At 30.4% G+C, this 23,763-nt stretch overlaps 1 protein-coding gene across 1 annotated transcript; it reads left to right on the top strand.

The window, feature by feature from the left end:
• The first annotated feature begins 21,199 nt into the window (after positions 1 to 21,199).
• LOC129980761 (speckle-type POZ protein B-like) lies at positions 21,200 to 21,817 on the top strand. Its single transcript, XM_056091146.1, has one exon. It carries the CDS (start codon positions 21,200 to 21,202, stop codon positions 21,815 to 21,817), a length of 618 nt encoding a protein of 205 aa, XP_055947121.1.
• The last annotated feature ends 1,946 nt before the right edge of the window (positions 21,818 to 23,763 follow it).

Raw genomic sequence — 23,763 nt, 5'->3', positions numbered from 1 at the left:
AAAAAAATTCTCTTTTTCTCTGCAATGCATTTTTTACAGAATTAGGGGAAAAAGTTCCTCTGCTTCACATGAAATTAATTCCAAAATGCTTCTTTATTCCAAATGGCAACGGTTTGACCTTGAGTAAGAAAACAATCTTCACGTTATCAAACCTATTGTACAACCGTTGTTATCATCAGAAAAAAGGACTAAACACTTTTGATTCATTTACGTATTGGGCATATCAGGATTCACTCATCTTCACTTGTTGCTAGGAGATCAACCGCCAATGTGCAATATGGTTATCAAGTATTTGTCCATCATGTGCTAAAAGAATGCCCACATTTCAATACCCAGAGTTTGCAGTTTTTTTATAAGTCTGCCATTCTGTTATTTTCCTTACAAGATACATCGCCTGTTGTTCATCTTTTTGGATTTTTAAAGTCCATTAAGTTTCATCTACTCATTTAAACTATGTTTAAGATTGTTGAGTATCTTTGACATTTCCTATTTTATTATTCTACTTTGATATGATTTTATCTTTTGTTTGTCTCACCATGGCTAAACGAAGTTAATTCATGAATCTAGAAATTTATCTGGTGTCGGGTAATCTATACTTATATAAAGCTCAATGTGTGTGTGTGTTGGCGCTCTACAGGCCAGACCGTTTGACCTACATCTACCAAATTTGGTACATGTGTACCTTAGAGGTCGGGAATGTGCACCTGGGGTCCCTTTTTTGAATTTTTAATTATTAATTAAAAACTAACTTTCCAGCCAAAAAAATCTTCATTTTCCCCACCGCCAAATGAGTAAGGCTTGAGTCCCCCCCCCCCACTCTACTGAGACTAGGGATAACATTTTTCGGCCGATTATTTCAAACGATTCTGTTTATTTTCTTAATGTTTGGTGCATTTAAAATTAAACATTGTTAATGTATCGATCTTTCAGATTCATTCTGAAGAACTTTTGAATTAAAATAAAACAGAATAAAGGAAATTAAAAATTTCTAATCCGCATAGCGTTACCCCAACTTTCGTAGAAAAATCCGCGCATTTGCGTTACCGTAACTGACGTTGAAAATTCCCTCAAGCGCATTGTGTTCTGATTGTTGACAATTATTATCAACGGATGTGGACTTGATTTAAATTATTTTTAGATTAGTTGTATGCTTTTGTAATTAAAATGCATTTATGTTAGTTATATATTTTTTGTATATGCTTATAGTTTTAAGTACATCGTTTTTTAAGTAGTTTTTTTAAAACCTGTTTTCAACCGATTATTTTAAACGATTCGTTTTATTTTCTTAATGTTTGATGCATTTAAAATTAAACATTGTTTATTAATCGATCTGCTCATGATGAATCTGAGAAAATTTTATTGACAAATTCTTCAGATATTACATAAATTAAGAAAGATATTCTTTAGTGTCCATAAAGTGTAAACGCTGAGTGACTCTGTTTTCAGTAATCATATTATAATAAAATGCTTTGTTTCAGTAAAAAATATTATTATATTAATTGCAGATTAATCCTTTTCACTTTAATTTAAAGCATAAATTCTACGGGAGCTAATAAAAAATTAGAGAGATACATATTACGTTATAACTGAAGGCCTTTATAATATTATGAGTAAATTATATGACTATCAAAATTTGAAGTTTTAAAGTATTTTAATGTAGAAGCTATTAAAGTAGGAATTGCATAAAATATTTAATTATTTAAATTTTAACGAATATTAAGATTGGCGAACCGGCTGGTCGCCAAAGGTGGCTAGTAATTCATAAAACTGAGAAATGCCTTTAAAAAGGTATCTTAATAATCAAGTTCAAAATTGATTGCCTCTGAAAGAGAGTAACAAAATTTTTGTATTTGAACATTCTCCAACAGAATTTTCCTCTCTGCATCATCATCATCATCATCATCAACAACAACAACAAAATAAAAAAAGCAAAAAAAAAAAAAAGCACGATAGAATTCTTCGGTCGAAATAGAGATCGCGAAATGAGGTTACAGAAGGGTAAGCGGTATGATATAATCATTGATAATATTGTGAACTTTCTTCTGCCAGTGAAAGTGAACATCATTAACATTCAAATCTACAAGTGAAGATTAACATGCTATATGCAAAAGGCTGCTTTATCCGTTATTAAAGAACACATAATATGTATGATGCTTAAAATCATTTAAACCTTGAAGCAATTATTTGACACAAAGCAGGTTGCGAATGAATTCTCTATTCGACCGTGAATCCCTATTCATTTATCTATTTTTAGAAAACTGTCAGCCATAAAAACGTTGTTATGATATTACAATGACCATGGCATATCATTTTACATGTCAAGAATTTTACTTAGAAAGATTCAACAGAAGTCTTTTTATTTTGACTTTTGACAATGTTATTGAACAGGATATATATCAGTTTGCATTTCGAGAATTCTTTTTTTATCAGATTTTGCATAAAAGCTTTTTTTTTTATGTATATTGACTTTGAATGCACTTCAAACATTCCGACATACAATCAATGCAAATAAGAACTCAAAGAGATATTGATGAAAATATTTTAAAAAATACAGAGAATTCTCGACATCTCGTGCCTTATCCATGAGTCAGGCAACCAAACCATATATATTGAAATCGAAAGAAAATTTTTTGAACACTAGATTCATTTTGTATCAAAACTAAACGACATTTTTAAAAAAATAATTGACGACTTTTCATTGATTTTTTAAAAACTTTCTTAAGCTTTGTATTTTTTAAAGACAATTTCGTATATTATTATCCGAAGGAAAATATTTTTATTTACTGTTATAAAAACTTTTACGCAAATAAAAGTTCTGCAAATGTTTGAAAAAATATATAACATTTCATTTTACTTAGAATTGAACAATAACGAGCGGAAGAAGAAATCGATTTATTATTAAATGTTAAATCTATTAATATTAAATGCTTTTAGCTTTTTTTTTTTTTTTTTTTTTGCACTACTACTACTTGACTTCGTTATCAATAGCGGATTACAAATTAATAAGTCTAAGCAACCGGGCCGAGGAGGGGGAAAGGTCAGACAAGTCAATAAAAAAATCCAGTATGAAAGTTTCCAAATAAATTCTTTAAATTATAAAATATAAGAACTACAATGGTCATATAACATAAATTTAATTATAATGATTAGATCAGAACTATAAGGGTTTAGATAAGATAAATTAAATTATCACACATTAATGAAGGGCAATTAATTACTTTTTATGATGTATTGGAATATTAATTAAGTGACTGCGTTATATTTCACTTGATAGGTTCTATAAAATAATAATTTTCATTGTTATATAAGTTTGAAATTCATTATTATAATAATCATACATAATAATAATTAAATGTTTTTGTTTGTCAGCGAGTAAATAACTAAGAATCGTAATTTTTTTCAGGAATTTTGTTATTTTAGAATTTTTTTTAAATGGTATGCATATTGAAAAATAAGCAAATTAAAAATATACACTTTTTTACAAATTTGGTAAGTTAACAATTTAATAATTTTAAAGATACGATAAAAATATTTAAATCCCTTTAAATATATTTTAATAATTGTAAAAGTTTATATTTAAATAATTTGTTTTAGTTCAAGTAAAAAAAAAATTCTGAAATTTAAAACAAAATTCTCTAGATAAGTGATATAATCTGCACTGCCGCCTTTATATGCCTTACGATCCTTTACGATTTTCGTATCCTTAACACAGACTTAAAATAAAAGTTAAAAGGTAAATAATTTTTTAAATTTAAATTTAATTTTTACAATTAATGTTTTAAATTTCAAATTTTATAAAAAAATTAAATTTGTTTTTAAAATTTTTAAATTAAATTTTTACATTTTTTCAATTAATTTTTTAAATTTCAAATTTTATAAAAAAATTAAATTTGTTTTTCAAATTTTTAAATTTATTTTTTAAATTAATTTTAATGAATTGTGTAATATCAAGTCACTGATAACAAGTTGCTCGAATAGATCGAAAATAATTCTTCAGATTAAAATTTCTTATCAGTCTGATTATTTCTAATATGTAGAAGACGAAACCAAAGCCACTTCTAAACTGATTTTTCCCTCTTATTAATAATTTTTGGAACTCATGATTGAAAGAGTATGAATGTCGTAGTCATTCAGAAGGAAGGAACAGGGTTACTTAACATCAATTCGAACGAAGTCGACGCACCTTGAAAGATTCGGCATACTTCAGGCAAGAGATAAACACTCGGACTGTGTATTTTTAATCTTTAATAGAAATGAAAGTCACTGCGCCTATATATGCATGCATGCATGTTTTGTATGTTTGTTCCGCATCTTAAATGCTTTCATGACAGGACCCATTAGAGCCAAACTTTGCACACTTATTCTTTCAAACAAGAGAAAAAATACTATTAACTTTCCAAATCGCAAACGAATTAGATATTTAGTTTTTACGTTACTCCTCGTTTTAAGTCGCCCTGAAATAAAAAACAACAACACCTTTTTCTTAAATGCCCTCCTATCTATGTATGGCAAAGATAACTCAACAACACTTTAAACTAAACGGATGAAATTTGGTATATCGTCTTTTCACTAAATTTGTAGATATCTTTCAAATTCTGAACAAAATCTGTTTAGAATAAGTCTGTCTGACCGGCCATTCGAATATAAGGTAATAACATAACTACAGAGCGAAGAGAGCTTGAATAAAATACAAACACAGATTTAGAATTTACGATACAGATTCCTATCGAATTTTGATTCAAATTCAACAAGAAATCGAACGTCTGTATTTTCGGAAACCTGTAAATGCGATAATTCAGAAACGCAGTAACTTAAATAGATTAAATTTGATACGGGATTTTGTGATTTTCAAATGTACTTTTGTATGAAATTTTTGGTTATATAAACGCATCTAAAACACAAATTCTCTTGTCATACTCTATTAATCACATGTCAGGAATTAATCGCTCGCCAAGGATGGCACGAAAGATTCAATAAAAATGATAAATTCACGCCACAGTTTGATATTTCTTAATTATGGTATGCCAATGCCATGAAAGGCGTTCTCTGGGATGGCACATTTAGTAGAGAGCATGCAAGAAAGTTTTGGGAAAAACACTCCCTGTGTTTTTTTAACTAATTTATTTTGTTTTTGATTTATTATGTCCTCAGATTAACAGACAAGATTTCAAAAAATAGAGTACTTGGAATTGGGCTTATGGAACCATAAAATGTGGAAATGAATGATAACCTCACGTTGGAATGTTTTGAATGGTTACAATACTTCCACCATGTATATTTCGTAAACAAGAAAGTGAAAAAAAACCCCATAAAATTGTAAGAAGCCTGGAAATTAAGTAACAAACATCAAGCCTTCTTCCATGCCACCAATAAAATTTTAATAGCAAATAAATGTGATAAGGAATGAACACAAAAAACAGGAGAAGATATAAGTGTATAGAAATGGGCTCATTTTCAACTTCATTCTATTTCTATGCTGAAGTTTATCATCTGTGCCGTTTTTGGAACAGACAAACATTTATAAAGTTTACATTTTTTCAACGGAGTTATGTAAGATAAGTTTACGAGCGCTTGAGCCATTCCGAGTTCTCTTTTCCGTAATTTTTACAACTTGAGGAGCAGCCAAAGAAAACATGTCTTTGTTTACATGTGAGCTAATTTCGCGGTTTCGTCCCGTTGCTTAGCTCTGAAAATATTTAGGTCGAAAAAAATAAACTTTCCTTGCATCGGAAATTAGAATATTTTTCCTAAATTTCTAAACCAGAACTATGTTTTCTCACGTATGTAGAATTATTTATTTATTTATCGAAAACTCGAAAGAAATATGAATGCTCAAAAAAATTTTAAGAATTAGAACTAATTACTTTAAATAGATAGTTGATTTATTTCGCTAGACTTCAATTGATGAATTTGTTAAATTATTCATTTTATAAAATCTTCATGTTTTCTACGGAATTCAATTCAATGTACTGTTTGCTAATTAATTAATAACTGTGTGATACCCCAACCTAGCCAGAGGCCATGCAAGAAACTTGATGGGGCCGCCGAAGAGCAACCCCAAATAGCACGAAGGAACAAACTACACTTGATGACATTGGACTCTTGCAAACAATAAAGAACCTTCTAGAGAAAACGGATATTGGTACAGAAAAAGAATAGAGAAGAAACATTACATATTAAGTTGGGAGACATTAAAAATGCATAAAATATATTAAATGAGTGAACTTTTTACATTAGGAGAGAGTTAAACACAAAAGATTTGACAATATATCCCTAATAGAAGATTTAATGACTGGAATTTTTATGAGTTCTTCTATTTCAAGAGGCACCCAAGTTCCTGACCATCTGAGTCTGTGTTCTCGCGTGTAGTGCACAGGCTTTGATCACGTGATTTATAGATTCTTCTTCGCTGCCACACTGACAAGTCGAACTTTGGTCAAAGAAATGACTTTGATGCACAGAAAATACACCATGGTCATTTATATTTGATTTAAGGTAAAAATCCCCCTCAATTCGGTTAACCTTCTAAATGTGATCGTATTTAACAAATTTATAATTTTTTAAAAAAGCATTATTCCTGTGGAAGTACGATAAATAGGTAAGGCTGCTCTAAAAGGTGCCATTTAAACAATAATTGTTGAAATCAAATGCTGGGGCTTTAAAACTATTCTTTGAATTCTTGAATTAAAAAAAATATCCCAAAAAAGTGTTTTTAAGCATTACTCCATTATTCATATCTTTAACGGAATGGAAGGGACATTCTGTTCCAAACAAACCACTTCTCGCATTTTATTTTTAATCAATACAGATAACTTTTATTGAAATGTTATATTTTCTCTTTCTCGGAAATACAACAACTCAGACAGGAGATTGAAATGGTAACTTTGGCATATTAAGTTCACTGTTGTAATTTCTTACGCAATAGTTCCTTTTAAAAATCCGTATCCATCAACTTCAATAAATTAAGAAGACCATAATTTTATTTCTGAAAAGCATTTACATTACAATATTTATAAGCTGAAATACTCTTACTAAATCGTGACAAACTTGATATAAAAATCATTGAAAACTCTGTTTCGCCTCGAGAAATCGAATTTGACGAGCAGTTACTCTTTGGGTAATAGATGCTCATTAAGATAAGATTTTCTAAATTTTAATCAGATTATTAGATTTTTTTATTAATGAAATATTAATCTGTCACCAGAGTCTTCAAAGCATATTACCACACAAACAATAATATTTTTAAACCGCTTAAAATTCAAAAATTTACTTTCCCATACCATGTACTGTATTTCCTTATAATGCTTTTTTCTAATTTTAAAATTAAAAAAAAAAACTGTCATTCCATTGTTCTTACTGCATCTCTATATATGCGCGTTTGTAATGGTATTAAATACATTTTCATGTGCACATTGGCATTGGTACGATTACAAGTAAATATTTTAAAAAAATACAATAATAGACTAATCAAGCCTAAACATCGTCATTATTGCATTAAACATTATTATTACAAGGATTGGTATATTTTAAGATTAATTTTTAAAAGATACTTTTCTCTCCCCCCTTCTCCACACTGAGTTGATACTGAATGTCTTTTGAATCATCTTTATATTAATAAATCTATTGAATCTTCCGTCCAATATGAATCTCATAATACCAAATATAGAGCTCTATGCCAGGGTTCCCACTGTTGTAATCCTGGGGGCTTCATACGTCGGCCACAATCTATCATTTCAAGGAAACTGCATTAATGTTAATCTGATGAGCTCATTGCATTATGCGTGACGCAATCCCGAATTCCCAAGCATCAGCCTGCCTCCCACTCGTAGGGCAAAAATCGAGCCATCCGGGCTGCTCCGATCGATAGGCATCCCCGCTCGTGGGCAGTGACCTTGGAGCGACCCTCTTACGTCATCCTGGTCACCTTGCGAATCTCATAGCCCTTTGTAGCAAAATTTCTTGTCTTATTGAATTACCGTGTGGATAGAATGGCAATTTGATTGTCCTGTAATGTAACTGCGGAAACCAATCATCGCTTAAGCCATTTGTTTTCCCCTTTTCTTTTGTTAAGGCAATGCATTTAGGGATGACTTTGCGCAGTTCAATTTTTTTTTTCCGGCTATAACTACGGCTCTAATGTGTTCTGTTGCGTCTGTTTTTCAAATTTGTAATATTTCATCGAAATAAAAAATTAAAATTCATGATATATGTGAAATTTTTGTATATTTATTGTATAACCGGTGTGGGATTATAGAGTGCAATCAATGCTCTTACACACGTCACAAGTATCTTACAGGGAATTACAGATGCCCCAGGCTACAGACTTAAAGGGTGCAATAAGATTTAAAAACAAGTGCATTTATGGTTCTATTTAAAGCCAAAAAATACAAAGCAGCAAGAAATTAAACCCTTTCTTCTGGATGTCGTAACTCGTTCTAAGTCACAAATGTCTACTGAGAGCGAAGAATTCAATCTATACCCTTAGCGCCATCGTTTATTTTATCGCTACATAAATTGGCTCACGTGTTGCAGAAACCTATTAGCAAAAAATATATTCATGATGTTGTAAGATATTCTGACTATCAAATACTGGATATTGTTTGGGATTTTGCGATCATATAACAGATTCACATTTTTGCCGTACGATCTGAATTCGCTTTCATGCCAGTGACGGATTTAATCATTCTGCGACACTAGGCAAAGCGCAATGTGCTCTTTTAATAAATCTGTTATTTTGCTTTCACATTTCAACATATTTTTAGTGTAATTGATATGATATAATTTAGGTTGATCTTTTATTTTACTTTGTTGAATTATATATATATATATATATATATATATATATATATATATATATATATATATATACAAGTTTTTAGTTATTTATTATGTCTCGTTTTTGCGAGAAATCTACATTTATATTCAATCATTTTTAAGCAGAATCTCGATGCTTACAATTATACTGTAATAACAAAATGAATGTAGGGAAAAGATAGGAATTTGATCATTATGGCTGACAAAATATCAGTTTTAACCCAATCTATCCTTAATTATTTCATAAGTCGTAGACTTTTTGGTGAATTCATTTATTTGGCAAGAAGCTAATAATTTTATTTTAAGCAACCTGTTTGCGACCCCTTCTCAGCCAAGTTGCTTATTCGAAAATCTGTTCTTTATTCGTCCTAATTTAATATCGTTGGTAAATCCAACATCTAGAAGGCATGTCTCCATTATCTTATGTTGCGGAATGCTGAATTTCTGAGGAAGTTTGTGTGCTATGACTCCAAGTGAATATTATATCACGTCCAGATCAACACTTGTAGTTTTAGCCAGTATATCTCCTAAAATAGCTCTTTGGAATGTTACACTTCTCTTAGCAAAATACCATTCCAAACACCTGAGAATCAGAACGTAATTTTCTTAAATATTTAGTACTTAACAAATTAGAAATTCTTATTTTTTTTTATCATTTAATTTGCAAACTTTGCACTTTTAATGGAAGTTCGCTCTATAAAAGTTCTTCGATGCAAATTTCCTAAAAGGGATCTACATTTTCTCTCTCAAAAATTAATTCTCATTAGAGGACATATGATAGAAAATACGAATATTTATTAATCTACTTCAAGGATTTAAATTCCTTCCAAAAAACGCATTTACTAATTAGCAGCACTTAAATAGTTAGTTCAGCTTGAGGAACTCAGTGAATGACTCAAGATCTAGTTAATTAGCAAAGACGGCTAAGTTGTTTATATACAGGGCCGGCGAGTAGGGGTGGCAAAATTGTTCACCGCACAAGGGCGCCTGGGCCACGGGGGCGCCAAAATTTATAGTACTTATAGTTTTTTTTTATTATTATTTAATGTTACTTAAATAAAAGTAGTTAATTATACGCTAGCAATTTTGCATATTTTGTATTTCCTAAGCAATAAAATGAGATTTAATTTTAATTTTAATTTTATATTTTAATTTAGTTTTACTTTTATTTTCGTTCCTGCTGGTTGTTTTCGTTTGTGTAAAATAAAATTTGATTGCCGATACGAACAATAAAAACACGTTCCGTGTAGAGTTCGTGCTACCACAAGGAACGTGTTAAAAATATAAGAATTTGTAACATGTAACAACAGGAATTGGGAATGTTTTGTATCGGAATATATTTATTCTTTATGTGCTGTGAAGCTGTTGCGGCTGAACGTCGTTATTTAGTTTGCTTTTTTTTCGTAATGGTGGTGGCGGCACCCCCGTGTGAGTGTGCCCGTGAATTTACAGGGAATACCCTTATCTTTGCGAAGTTTTACTAAAGAGGATATGCCACCTATTGATATTTTAAATGAAAACAATATTACCGATGTTTATGAAATTACCAAATATTGAAATAGCTTTACGGATTTCTTTAACCCTATCAGTTTCGGTGGCTACTGGAGAATGAAGTTTTTAAAAACTTAAAATTATAAAAAAGCTGCATGTGATCTACCATGGCGCAGGAGAGCTTACTGGACTTGTCAATTATATCCATAGACAGCGAAATTTTGGATAAATTAAATATAAAGGAATTGATACGAGCGTTTGTAGCTGCTAAAGATAGGAGAATCCATATTTAAATATATTTTCTAATTCTTATATTTTACTTAAAAAATGTTTTATCCTTGTCTTGTTTTTAAAATTTATGAAATAATAAAAAAAATAAGATAATTTAAGTAATAATAAAAAAACAATAAACTATAAGACAAACGTTTTTTAATATTATAATTTTAAAGCTTTTCAGTTCGAAAGTCAAATTTTGAATACTATAAAAGAGTATTTCACATATAATTTGCAGCACTTTATAAGAGTGCAACAGAATCCCATAAAGGGGCGCCAAATTTCAATTTGAACAAGGGCGCTTAATACCCACGCGGCAGCCCTGTTTATATACGAACGGACTTAACTTGGTAGAGGTAAATAAAGCCAAGGAACAACTGTTGCAACTCGCAGAACGAGACATATGAATTAACAATGAAGAGGGGGAGGAAAATAAAAGAATAGTGCTGATATTAAATGTCCTAGGGGTGGTGGGATGTAAGATTTTGAGAAATCCTTTTTCTCCATTGAATCCATTTACAAATTAATGGAGGAATGTATGATGACACGACGAAATAAAAGTTGAATAATTTGCACTTTCTTAAAATAGTATATTAAATATATTAAAATATTCGTAAAAATTCTGTCTGACTATATTAGAGAATTGCTTATGTTACCAGTTATTGAAAAATAATAATTGTACTTATTTTGAAGTTATGAACATCACAAAATATTTGAGAAATTCAAAAGAAATTATTTTAATTTTCATATATTAATCATACTTATTTTATTTATGTTGTAGTATCAGTGAAAAAAAAAACGCTCTGAAAGAGTCAAAGTTTTCATTAGAAAAGAAAATAATAAAAAAATAAATTAAAGAGTTAATGGAATCGTACTTCTGCTAGTGTACTATAATGGAAGAAATATTATTTTTTCTATCAAAAATCTGTGAGTCATAGTAGATATCCTAAAAAAATGAGGAACTGACATTAGAAACTTCTTTTAGCAAAAGAATGAGGAACTGACATTAGAAACTTCTTTTAGCAAAAGAATGAGGAACTGACATTAGAAACTTCTTTCAGTAAAAGAATGAGGAATTGGCATTAGAAACTTCCTTTATTAAAAGAATGAGGAGCTGATATTAGACACTTTTTCAGCAAAAGAATGAGGAGCTGGACTGTTGGATATTTAGAAAGGATCTGTTTACAAAAATGAATTTTCGGATCCGAATTATTATGACGTCTTTGTGTTGTTTTTTCCAATTCCTCACCATGATCTCAATTTATGTAAACAACTGACTGATTCGAACCCGACCTTTTTCTAAGTATAGTGATTAGTGATTGGCAATAACTGTTATGCAAATCTAACTGCTTAAAAAAAAAACTCAATTCGCGTGTTTTTTTTTTTTTTTTTTTTTTTTTTTTTTGAGAAGGTATATGAGAAGGAATGAGACGTGTCGGTATGTGATGGAACGGTTCGAATCGTTTTCCTAAGGTCTGGTAATTCTTTTTATATGAAAGTATAATTTTGATTGCTCCAGTGATGAGCTAATTGATTTTTTAAAATATCTTTAATAAACTTATTTTTAAGAAACTGCTTTTATCATTATGCTTCCTGGACATAAAATTTCATTGCGAACTTTGCTAAAGCGTGGATTAGTTAATCCTGAAGGATAACATGAACCTTCTTTCTTACAATAACCATTACGGCTCCATGCTTTTTGTCGTATTTCAATCAGCACCATAATTTGTTACGAGTTTGCTTTGAATAATTGAAGATTTTTAATAAAAAAAATATTATTTACTACTCTATAATACACACTACATGTGCTCAGGGCTACAAATATGATATTCTTTTTATTTTCAACTTTTCAGTCTTGAAATTAACTCCCTTCTTCACAATTATTATAATTGTGATTTCCTTTTAAGAAATTTAACTAATTTCTTCAGCTTCGAAATGATTCCTTTCTAATCAGATTTAAAAGAACATCATGCCAAGATATTTTTCTAGTGAACTGAATTTTTATTCAACAAAAATAATTTGTTTACAAAGCTGCTGCCACAAAAAAATAAGATAGATAAGTGAAAGAAAATTACAAAAGTTCTAGTGTGTTCTATCGCTCACTTGGTTTATCGTATAATAATGGAATGGAAAAAAATGTCTGAAATTTTTTAACAGATAGCTCCTCTTGTATGTAATCAAAATCAATCAATCGTGTATTTATAATCGGGTGATTAATATACGTTTATGCTCTGAAATTATTAAAAAATATATATAATTATATAATTGAATAACGGAAAGAACTAAGTATGGCATATTACACTAAAATTATAGATTTCTTTTTAATTTTCTATTTCTGTTTATGCGAATAATTTAGAAAAGCAACAAGCCAAATAAATAATATTTGGTATATAGTCCTAACATCAAAATTGCAGATTTGTATCAAAATTTGTAACGGACCGATCAGTAAAAAAGACCTTTAACCCTTCTTTGAATGATTTTTTTTCTTTTGTTGTGAAATAAATCAGAATTATATAATTCGCACTCCAGATTAAAGGACAAATGTTTTAAAAAAATCCTAGTATAAATATATAACATAAAATAATTAAAAAAAAAAACAGTATGATGGAAATAATCATCATCATGCAAATTTACGTATTAAACTCAGTGCAAAATAAAAAAAAATAAAAATATATCTTTGTATCATTTTATTCCTGAGGATAATTAAAAAAATTATTATTCTTATTTAGACCCAAATTAATTCCACATTCACTCCATGAGATGGTAGAATACCCTCTGCATTTAGGGTATTTGCACCGGAGTGACCCACCTACTTTCGGCCAATCTTCAATATGCCTCTCTTTGAAATTTCTCTACAAAAATACCATAAAACAAACATAGAGTAAAAAACATTAGAAGTGAAACAATTGGATAGTGATGTAAATTTCTCTCACATGGTTTCGGGAAGATTATTTGAGATATTTTATGTCAATTGCACAAAAAAAAAAAAAAAAAATTGAAACACAAAAAACAAATCTTTTTTTCCACTCATTATCGCTTTTATTTCCAAAATATCTCATAATAGTTATAAGAAATATTCAAGAAATCACATGTTTCTTCCAACCGCAACAAACAGCGGAATGACAAGTTCAAACCCGCTACAATGATTGTGACATTTGATTTTTTTAACAGCAACGTTCCTTATCACGCAATAGTCGTGAAAAAAAGTTGCCAGCAACAACCCATTTACCGCACACCTGTTTGGAGAATAATTTTTTGTTCACTAAATGTTATGATGGAAATTTCCATTATCGTGCAAAGAAGGGTTAAAACACCTACTGGTTTTTCTATACTATATCACTTAAGGTAAATACAAATTCTAAAAGCATGTAGTGTAAATATACAAGAGATACGACGGAAAAACATGATTTTATTTCTACAAAATGATAATTTTTTTTTAAAGTTTCTCTCGTATTGTTAGAATGCATTTCTTCTTTCGATTTTCCTTTATATTAAAACAATTACTGTATTTTCGTCTTCACGTGAAAGTAATTATTATTTTATGTATCAGATTCAATATCCGGTTCAGTCGATTGGATGATTGGCATGCTCATAGTATTCATTACTTTTTATACTGCCTCTTTCAGTGGAGGTGGGGTGGTCGGCTGTATACAAGAAGAAGAATTCATTATTTCTAGAGACACATAATCAATAATTAGCACTGAGAAGTGTGCATTTGCATTTTATGTCTATCAAATTTTGTTCCAAACTGTTGATAAAACAGAGGTTAAAGACTTACAAATGCAAATAATGTTATGGTTTATAGCGAATTCTTGCTAATATTTTTGTCACCAATAGAGTCGATGAAACAGAAATTATGGATCCTGAAGTACAATTACACTATGACTCGTGAAAAGAGTTCTTGTTAATGTATTTGTCGTTAGTAAATATTATATTCAAATATGCTTAATTCTATGATAGCGCATCTCTAATGGAGAAATAAGCCATTATCACTGGATCTAATAATAGTTATCAAAATTTTTCCTAAAACTATATGCTTACGTCGCACTGAGACCCTCTATTTGATGACATTGTTGAATATTTATGCTTTTCCCTAATGCACAGTCTTGTTTCTAAGATGCCGTTTTGAAATGAGTGATGTGCAAATGATCAGTGCAACATCTAATTCATTTGTCATATTATTTCTGGGTAACAGATTATGCACTCAGTTTTTGTGTTTGTATCTCAGTCGGAATAAAAACCATAAGTCATCGGCTGGTACGATCCTAATTTGGGGATTTTGAACTTTACATACACTACTTGGCACCAAAATTATATTTGGTACTCCTGAAAGTTGAGTTTTATTCGTCAATATCGTGTGTATTCTGTGCATCGTTCTTTACAACAGGCGAACAAATCTGAAATTCGGCTGTAAATTGAAGGGAACAGAATTGTCGTAGCTGAAGCATTTTAGTTTTAGTTTGCAACGTCTATATTATAATGAAATATTGAGTATAAATATATAACTTAGAAGTTATACTAACGTTCTGTGCTTACTCATTCTTTTATTGTTTTATTGAAATGATTTTAGTGATCATTTTTAAACAATACCCTATCTCCAAAATATACTTTTTCCAACACAAAACATAATTATATATATATATATATATATATATATATATATATATATATATATATATATATATATATATATATATATATATGTGTGTGTGTGTGTGTGTGTGTGTGTGTGTGTGTGAGAGAGAGAGAGAGAGAGAGAGAGAGAAAAGAAAGGCTGAAAAGAAAGAACTTTTGAAATGTTAAAACTTAAATTTATTTCATCACGGAATGCATAATTTACTTACAAAGAATAAGTGGTAAGAAATATGTCAGTCTACATCGTGGCACAAGAGCAGAAGAGACCAATATTTTTCGCTTCAGTGACTTCACTATGATATTTTGATAGAGATTTAATTGGCACATGTCTATTTAGGGAAGGGAATATTAGGTATCTTTAGAAGAATATTGTAAGCATTAAAGATTTTTATTCCTTCACTCGGAGCATGAGAAAGGGCTAAGGCCAACAGTTTTATAGGGCGCGTGTAAAATTAATTAAATAAAAAGTGAGAACTGTAACAGGAAATAAGAGAACGTTTTAGAATGAAGTTAACATAAGCTAAATTAAAATAAAAATAAGGAAATTAATTAGGTTTTAAATTGGATTTTAAAATATCATTACACATGTTTATAAACTTATCCGTATAAAAATTTAAAAAATACTCCTCAATTAATTGGTTATTGACTGAGTGGCTATGATTGACCTGCATATATGTTTTATTTTAAAAACCATAAAAAAATTATTGATATCGGAATGAAATCAGAGTTTTACTTCAAGTGCTACTTGCTCTAAATTCACTTAGGCCGACAGATTTTGTCATATCTTCTTTTAACCATAAATTTGTCTTTTTGACATGATTACTGGATTGACTTAACCAAATGGGATTAGAACAACAATCATAAAATAAATCATTTCTATGGCTGAATGGATTTACATTAGATTTGTTGAAAAAACAGAAAGATTAGTTATCGTAACTTTACTTCTACGGATAAATGTTATTTAATATATCTTACTGCATGTGAGGAATTATGAATAGTAGCTCGCTTTTCCAACCCGCTTTTGATCCCTTAGTGTTGACCTTTAACAAGAGCTCTATTGTTGATTGAGTTTGCAACCTTTTGTTTGGGATTATTGCGCTAAATCGGCTCTTTTTAGTCACTGGAACTACTGTTTTTTACTTTCTCGTATAGGAAGTATAGAGAAGGTATTGTAATCTTCAAAAAATTCGAACTCGAGATTTTGACGAATCTCCACATTTTCAGAACCTCCCTGATTTCGAGAAAAACATTTTTCGAAAATGTCGGTCTATCTATCCGTGACACAGAAACTCTTTCAGTTAGATAGATGACATTTGGTATATGGCCTTTACATTAAGTTTGTAACTCTTTTTCAAATTTAGAGCAAAATATATTCAGAGGAAGCTTGTTTGTCCAGTTGTTCGGATATAAGTCACACGATAACTAAAAACATGAAAAGAGGGGTATGAATAAAATTATTCCCATCTGTTCCCTTCCCAATGTTTAAACTAGAACTCTTTAAGAGTTGTAGAAGTAATTACTTCATCGTTTCTCGCACAGGCACAGAAAGATAGATCACCGAATTTTGTTAAAATTCCTATTAAATATACCAAATTTTCATGATACAGAAGTCTGACTCTTTTAAGAACTTTTTAATGGCAACAACCTTGCTGAGGAAATCTGACGGAGAAGCATGCTCCTAAACTGATATTATCAATGTGCACCGTAGGCATAATCTTACTCATTTCAAGTATCCTTATATAAATCAGGGTCCGAAACTGATCTCTCGAATGAAATTCAAGTGTAGTAAATCCTAACCGTCGTGGGCAATGACATCAATATATTGTTTGAACGGCAAAATCTCTCTAAACATTACTAACGTAACTGCTGTGTTTAACATAACTATTTCCGTAATGTTAAATTTCTATGAAAAAATTGTATAAACATAGTTCAAATTTCAAAAACATTTGACAAAATTTTTATTTGACAAATTATATTTATGCAAACATAAATATTGTTAGAATTGAAAGAGAAAAATCGAACTGATATCTATCAAAAGTATTTTTAGTATTGTGACATATTAGAAACGTGATGCAAATATATTTTTTTAAAGTTTGAGATTTTAGCTGGGAATAAAGACCCCCTTTTATTATTATTTTTTTAAAGTTTCACAGTAAAGAGCTCAGAGTATTCGATGTTTCTTATAACCCGTCTTCTCTCTTTATTTAGGTGAATTTCCATTGAAAAAAAAAAAAAAACTAACAGTTCTTGTGCTTTTTTTCCAAACAATTTGCGTAACTTCTTGTGAGTTTAAGGAACCTTTTCTTCTAATTTACTGTCACTGCTTCCACTACCGTCTGCGTTATGAAATAATTCTATTCTGTACTCAACATTCCTCCATTAACTCTTTGACTCCTCTTATTCCCTACCTGAAGATTCTTTTTCTTGGCTTCATTGGCTTGGATTTCTTGGCTTCATTTTCAATTCATAGGATTCTTACAGTGTTCCTAGTTTCCTTCAGTTCTCTTCATGAATGTATTAATGAAATTCAAAAGTTGGACAAAATAAGTGGAAACTTTTAAAATAATGGGAACTATTGAATATGTGCAAAATCACTTGCTGCAAATCATCACTCGTCAAGGGTTAAATGTAGTATCAGATCAAGGGGTTGAGGATAGGATATATTCTGAGGCTACTTTCGGTAGCCTTCAAAAGGTTTTACAGGGTGCGGCAAAAATACTCAGACAAAGTTATTAATCGTAGAATAGAAGTTAATTAATTTCTTTTTAATTTCTGTTCATTTTTTTATCTACCACTTCAATTATAACATATGTTATAATGTATCTTTTAGTTTACGTATTGTTTTTTGGGGGGCTTTTTTATAATGCTAAGCAAAAGATCTGCTTTTAGAGTTGTTTAAAGAAGGAAAACGATAGTATTAAGTCGTTCATTTGCTTAATGTACCGCCTTGACAAACAGTGTCTGATGCAATCTGTCGTTTCAAAGAGCTTGGTAATGTTGGTCAAAGTCTAGGAAGTGAACAAAAACGTATGGTGAACACTTTCAATAGCCGTAAGGTTTTCGAACAGCGAATTCAATGACATTCGAAGGTTTCCATGAGAAAGATCACTCGTGAACTCGGTAAAGTGCTACGAATGGCAAGAACAGAGCTTGGACTGAAGCCTTACAAGTTCCAAAAAGTCCAGCTTCGCACTGAAGAAAACAAACTCGTGCGACTCCAAACACGCCGATAATATTTGAAACGGGCTGCAAGTCAGCAATGTGAGAGATTCCTTTTCACTAATAAGAAGCTTTTTACTGTCCAAAAGCTCATAACTCCTAGAACTACAGGATCCAGTCTGTAGACGCTCCAAGAACTTCAGCAATTGTTGAACATCGCAAAAATCCAAAGTCGGTCATGGATTGAGGTAGAATTTGCACAAGCGGCAACACACATCTGGTTTTTGTGGTTGAGGGCGTTAAAATAAATCAAAAATTGTACCAGCGGGACATATTAAAAACTATTGCATTTCGGTGGGCCAAAACGCACTTCTACAATATAAAGTGGGAGTTTCAACTTGACTCCGCACCAGCTAACAAGGCTAAAAAGACAGAAGAGTGGTGCAAGACGCATTTTCCAGACACGATATCTTCTGGAGAGTGGGCATAACACTCGCCGAATCCCAATCCTTTGGATTATAGTGTATGGTCCGTTTTGAAGTCGGGTTTGCACGAAACGACATAAATGTTTGGACTCTCTAAAGCAGTGGTTTCGGTGGGAATAGGATAGATTAAAGGTAGAAGACTTGCGGCCCATTGCTGAAAATTTCAATAAGCGTTTGCGCCTCTGCATCGCTGCAAAAGGCGGCCACTTTGAAACTAATTAAATTTATTTATTAGTAAAAGTCTACTATTAATATTATTCGTTATATTTTGTTAATTAATTAATTTTTTTTATCAAGTTATATTAAAAATTGTTTGTCCGAGTTTTTCTGCCGCACCCTGTAATAATTTAATATATTCATACCAGCTTATTTAATATGCCATCTGAATTTACATTTTCAAAATATTCAAACCCTGCAATGAACATCCTTTTAGGATTTCGTATATATATATATATATATATATATATATATATATATATACAGGGTGTCCCAAAAAAATGTATACACATTTTAGCAGCTGATTACTAAGTTATTTCTTCTTTCTTTACGGACTGAATCCATTAAACCGAGTGATGGCAGACAGACTTGAATTTGAAGAACTGAAATTTATTCTAAATTGCTACTGGAAGTATGAAAATGCAGTAGAAGTGCAAAGGCAATTTAAGAGGGAGTTTAACAAAGAACCACCTACACGAGTTACCATCACTCGAATTAGAGATAAGTTTGAAGCTGATGGAACTGTTCAGGACGTCCATAAACCTGCAACAGTTGTTCAATTGAGGGCACCATTGAACATGAATGTACGAATATCCCAAGGGAATTGTTCCATCATGTGTGCTATTCCATCGCTTCGCGTTGTTAGCAGTGTCTGGAGCAGAACGGACATCAGTTTGAGAACATGCGATAACAAGACAATAGAATGATATTAGAAGAATCTTTTACATGTTGAAAAATATTCGAATTATAATAAACCCCAAATTTACAATTATTTAAAGTGTGTATACATTTTTTGGAACACCCTGTATATATATATATATATATATAATGCTTCTTATTAGAATTTCTATTAGTTTCTTTTCATTTATTTCTCTTATATAAGGATAAGATGTTGTAATCTGAGAAAAATTTGATCACGGAATTTTTTTTATGAATCTTTTCTTTTTAGATTTCCTGAATTCAAAGATACATTTTTTTTAATTCTATATTTTTGTTGTTGTCTTTAACATAATAAAAATAAATCACAACAAGCAACCTAAACTAAGTTTAGCATGTGGTCTTCTTGCATCAAAATTGTAGATTTCTACCAAAGTTTAGAAAATAATCATTTGCGAAAAGTTTGTCTGTCATCAGTAAAATTTAAATTAAAAGCCATTTTCTTTCAAAAAAAGAAGAAATTTCTACCCAGTTGAAGATTTTAAAAAGAATTTTCTCCGAAATGATATTTTTCGTTTGGTGAGTGGTTAAAATTAAAATGAGGGGGAAACCAAAAGTTATTTTTTCCCTCAAAAAAATTCTGAAATAATTTTTTATATTTTATTTTTGAAATCAAATTGTTCTGGAGAAAAATATTAAAATGTTATACATTTTGAAATGTGTTTTTACAAATTAATCGATTTCACATGGAACGAATTTCTGATTCAATAAATCAAAAATATCGTTTCCTTGAATTTTAGTTAAACAGTTTTAAAGCTTAGAGAAATACCAACACATTTCCTCTTTGTTATGAAACAATGTTTTATTAGATAATTTGTTATCTGCAATCACATCGGTCTTGTTATGCGATAACGCGATAAATCGATAAAGGTCGAAAATAACTGCAGAAGTTTAAGAGGCGTCGAATAGCACGCTTGAAAAAAAAATTATGAATTGACTTCTAAAGTTTCTTGCTAAAAGGCATTATGGGGAATAACGTTTCAGATCTGATTCTTAAAACTGAAATCCAAACCATTACCGGAAGCATTAAGCGTTACGAGTTCACTTGGTTGGTGAACGGATTTTGTTCCTCAAAGTCAGGAGCTGGAACATGTTTCAGCAGTGAGAGGTTTACTACCGAAATTGGCAATGAAAGGGACACATGGCAGATTCTGTTGTATCCCAATGGTTTCAACCATCGAGTGGAAGGATTCATCTGATTGTGGCTGAAAAAGTTCTCTGACAATGAGAGATTTGTTGACTTTTCATGTGCCATTTTGAATTCCGAATTTAAACAAATCATCAAAAAGACGACCCACCGCAAGCTGGCTCTAGAATCGACGTTGGGCTGGACGACTTTCTGCAAGCGCATACTCATCGAAAGCGACAAAACAGTTCTTCGAAATGGGAATTTGAAACTGGTCTTCACAATGGATATATTTTCGAGCGAGGACATTCTGAATCCTGCCGTTGAAGATTATGATCCTGATCAGAGGTTGAGAAGTCACGATGTGAGCAACTCTATGAAGAAATTATTGGAGGATGGGACGTTTACTGACTTAATTATAGCTGTAGACGAACATGAGTTCCATGTTCATAAAGCCATTTTGAGTGCCAGATCTGATGTATTCTCGAACATGCTTAACCCTCGTTTCAGAGAAAATAGCCTCGACCGAATCGAAATCGGAGATATATCTAAAGAAGGCGTGCAAGAGATGCTCCATTTTATTTACACTGGCCGAATGACGGATGAAGTTACGGAGGATGTACTTTGCGAACTTTTCTATGCAGCGGATAAGTATGAACTGTGGTTCTTGAAAAAGATATGTTCCATCATGGTAGCGAATAATTTGAACAATGATAATGTTCTTCGGATTCTGTTAGTGGCAGACCGACACAGCGCATTTAAATTAAAAGATATGTGTATACGATATATTTCGGGAAATTCGTTAGAAATACAAAAACAAAGAGGTTGGTATGATTTGATGATGAATCACCCAGACCTCGTGAACTCTATCGTCGAATCTCTTAGCAAAGGAGATGATTAATTTCTGTAATACCCCCCCCCCCTATGAGAAATAGAATCCATGTGCATAAAAACTCTGATTTCCCTGAATACATGAAATATACTTTCATACAAATTCAGTTCATTTGCATTTCATGAATTGTTTCAATTATGGGTCTACATTAGAAATTCTTTTTAAGTGCAGCCCTTGAAAACATTTTCTTGGTGCTCTTTTCCTTCAATATTTGTAAAGAAAATTCTTTACAATTTAATTCTTCAATATTTGTAAAGAAAATTGATTTTGAAGTGTTATTAAAATTTGGTTGAACAAGCAAAATAGAATTTTCTTTTATGTTGCTCTAAAGTTTCATTTTCTGTTTATTTTTTGTTCTAGAATAGTATAAATTAATAAAATGATCAGTCCATTTTTATACGCCAGACATTTCCTTTGAAAATATTTCGCGAGTTTACGAAATTTAAGATGTTCTGACTTAACATATTACAATAAATGTGATTAGCTGATTAACTGTGATTGGTATTAAATATAATCGATTGGTGTGATAAATCGATTCATCTCCTTATTCGATAATATAATTTTAATAGTAACCGATTAATCACATTATGCAAAGCATAATATCCATATAATGAAAGAGAAATTGCTTTCGCTATCAATACAATCTTTGATGTTATATACATACAATGTTTTATATAACCATCTTTAGCTTGATGAAATTTTATAACTACTATGCACATAATTAATTTTTAATCAGTTGAGGCAAGTCTTGTTTTTGAATAGCATTTTGTATTTATTATTCAAGTTATTCAAATGAATGCAATATTCAAAAAGTTCAAAGACAAAAAAATTTGTATCATAAGAGTTTTTTTTTTTAAAATTTCGAGCTAAGTATTATATTTTTCTATAAATTTCATTTCATTATAATATGAAAAATATAGAATTTCAACTCGTTACATTTTTTTGTATCAATGTTCATGTTTTCGTTTATATAATGCCAGATACGGACTGAAGTGTTTAAATCCGAACAATATATCTAATCTTTACGAATCCATCATTTACTTTAACATAATCATCTAAACCTTTTCTTTGTTATCACAATTTTTTATAAATTTCAAGATTCAAGATTAAATAGGACTAAACTGCGCCGTTATTTATCACTTTCAGTAGCAGAAACATAAGGATAATTGAATAGTTTTCATAATTTTGCAACTTTTTTCTTTATCTAAATTCTTTGTTTGAATTTATCTGATTTCCTTCATTTTTTTACTTGTTCTGGCTGATACCACGGGGAAAACTGTCTGGCGTATTGTTACTTCTATCAATACTATTCCATCAATTCCAATCTGATTCCATCAATTCATTGTTCTATTTATAGAACAGTTACATTTTATTTTCCCGGGTAAACTAAAAGTATTACATTGTCGTCATTTCTTTTTTTTTTCGAGGTGTGTGTGTATCTAAACAAACTATAAACATTCCCAAAATTCTTAATAAGTTTCAGCTGTCATATATCACCCATTTGTAACATTTTGTAGCCATAATGTCGTCAATTTGAATTTTTTATTGCGTTTTTCCCCAATTATTTATTTTCGAAATAATGCCAAGAATTGGAAAATAATCTTTATGTTTTAATGCTTTATTATATTTTTAAAATCTTTATTATTTAGAAAGAAAATTTTTCAAATGGTTTTCTAACAATTTTTCTTTAACTTATCCACAAAAAAAAAAAAAAAAAAAAAAAAATGCAATACAAGTATTTTAATCTTAATAATATTTGTAATATAATTTAAAAGAAATTTATTGAATCTATTCTTTAATTTAAGTTGGACGTTAAAAAATTAAATTAGTTTCAGATATAATTTTATTTAATATAATTTTATTGTATTTAAAAAAAGTGATATATTTGAATGGTGTTTAGCTGGATGCCCTGAGTAGGTATTCTGCGCAATGAAATATGCATTCGAAGGTAATCA

The sequence above is a fragment of the Argiope bruennichi genome, chromosome 8, assembly GCF_947563725.1.
Source record: "Argiope bruennichi chromosome 8, qqArgBrue1.1, whole genome shotgun sequence".
In the NCBI taxonomy this organism is placed as follows: domain Eukaryota; kingdom Metazoa; phylum Arthropoda; class Arachnida; order Araneae; family Araneidae; genus Argiope; species Argiope bruennichi.
Note: the sequence above shows the minus strand (reverse complement) of the source record. Positions and strands in the feature narration are given on the sequence as shown.

Bases quoted from the DNA above. Each gene is read 5' to 3' on its own strand.
- LOC129980761 (XM_056091146.1), top strand. From the start codon at position 21,200: ATGGATATATTTTCGAGCGAGGACATTCTGAATCCTGCCGTTGAAGAT.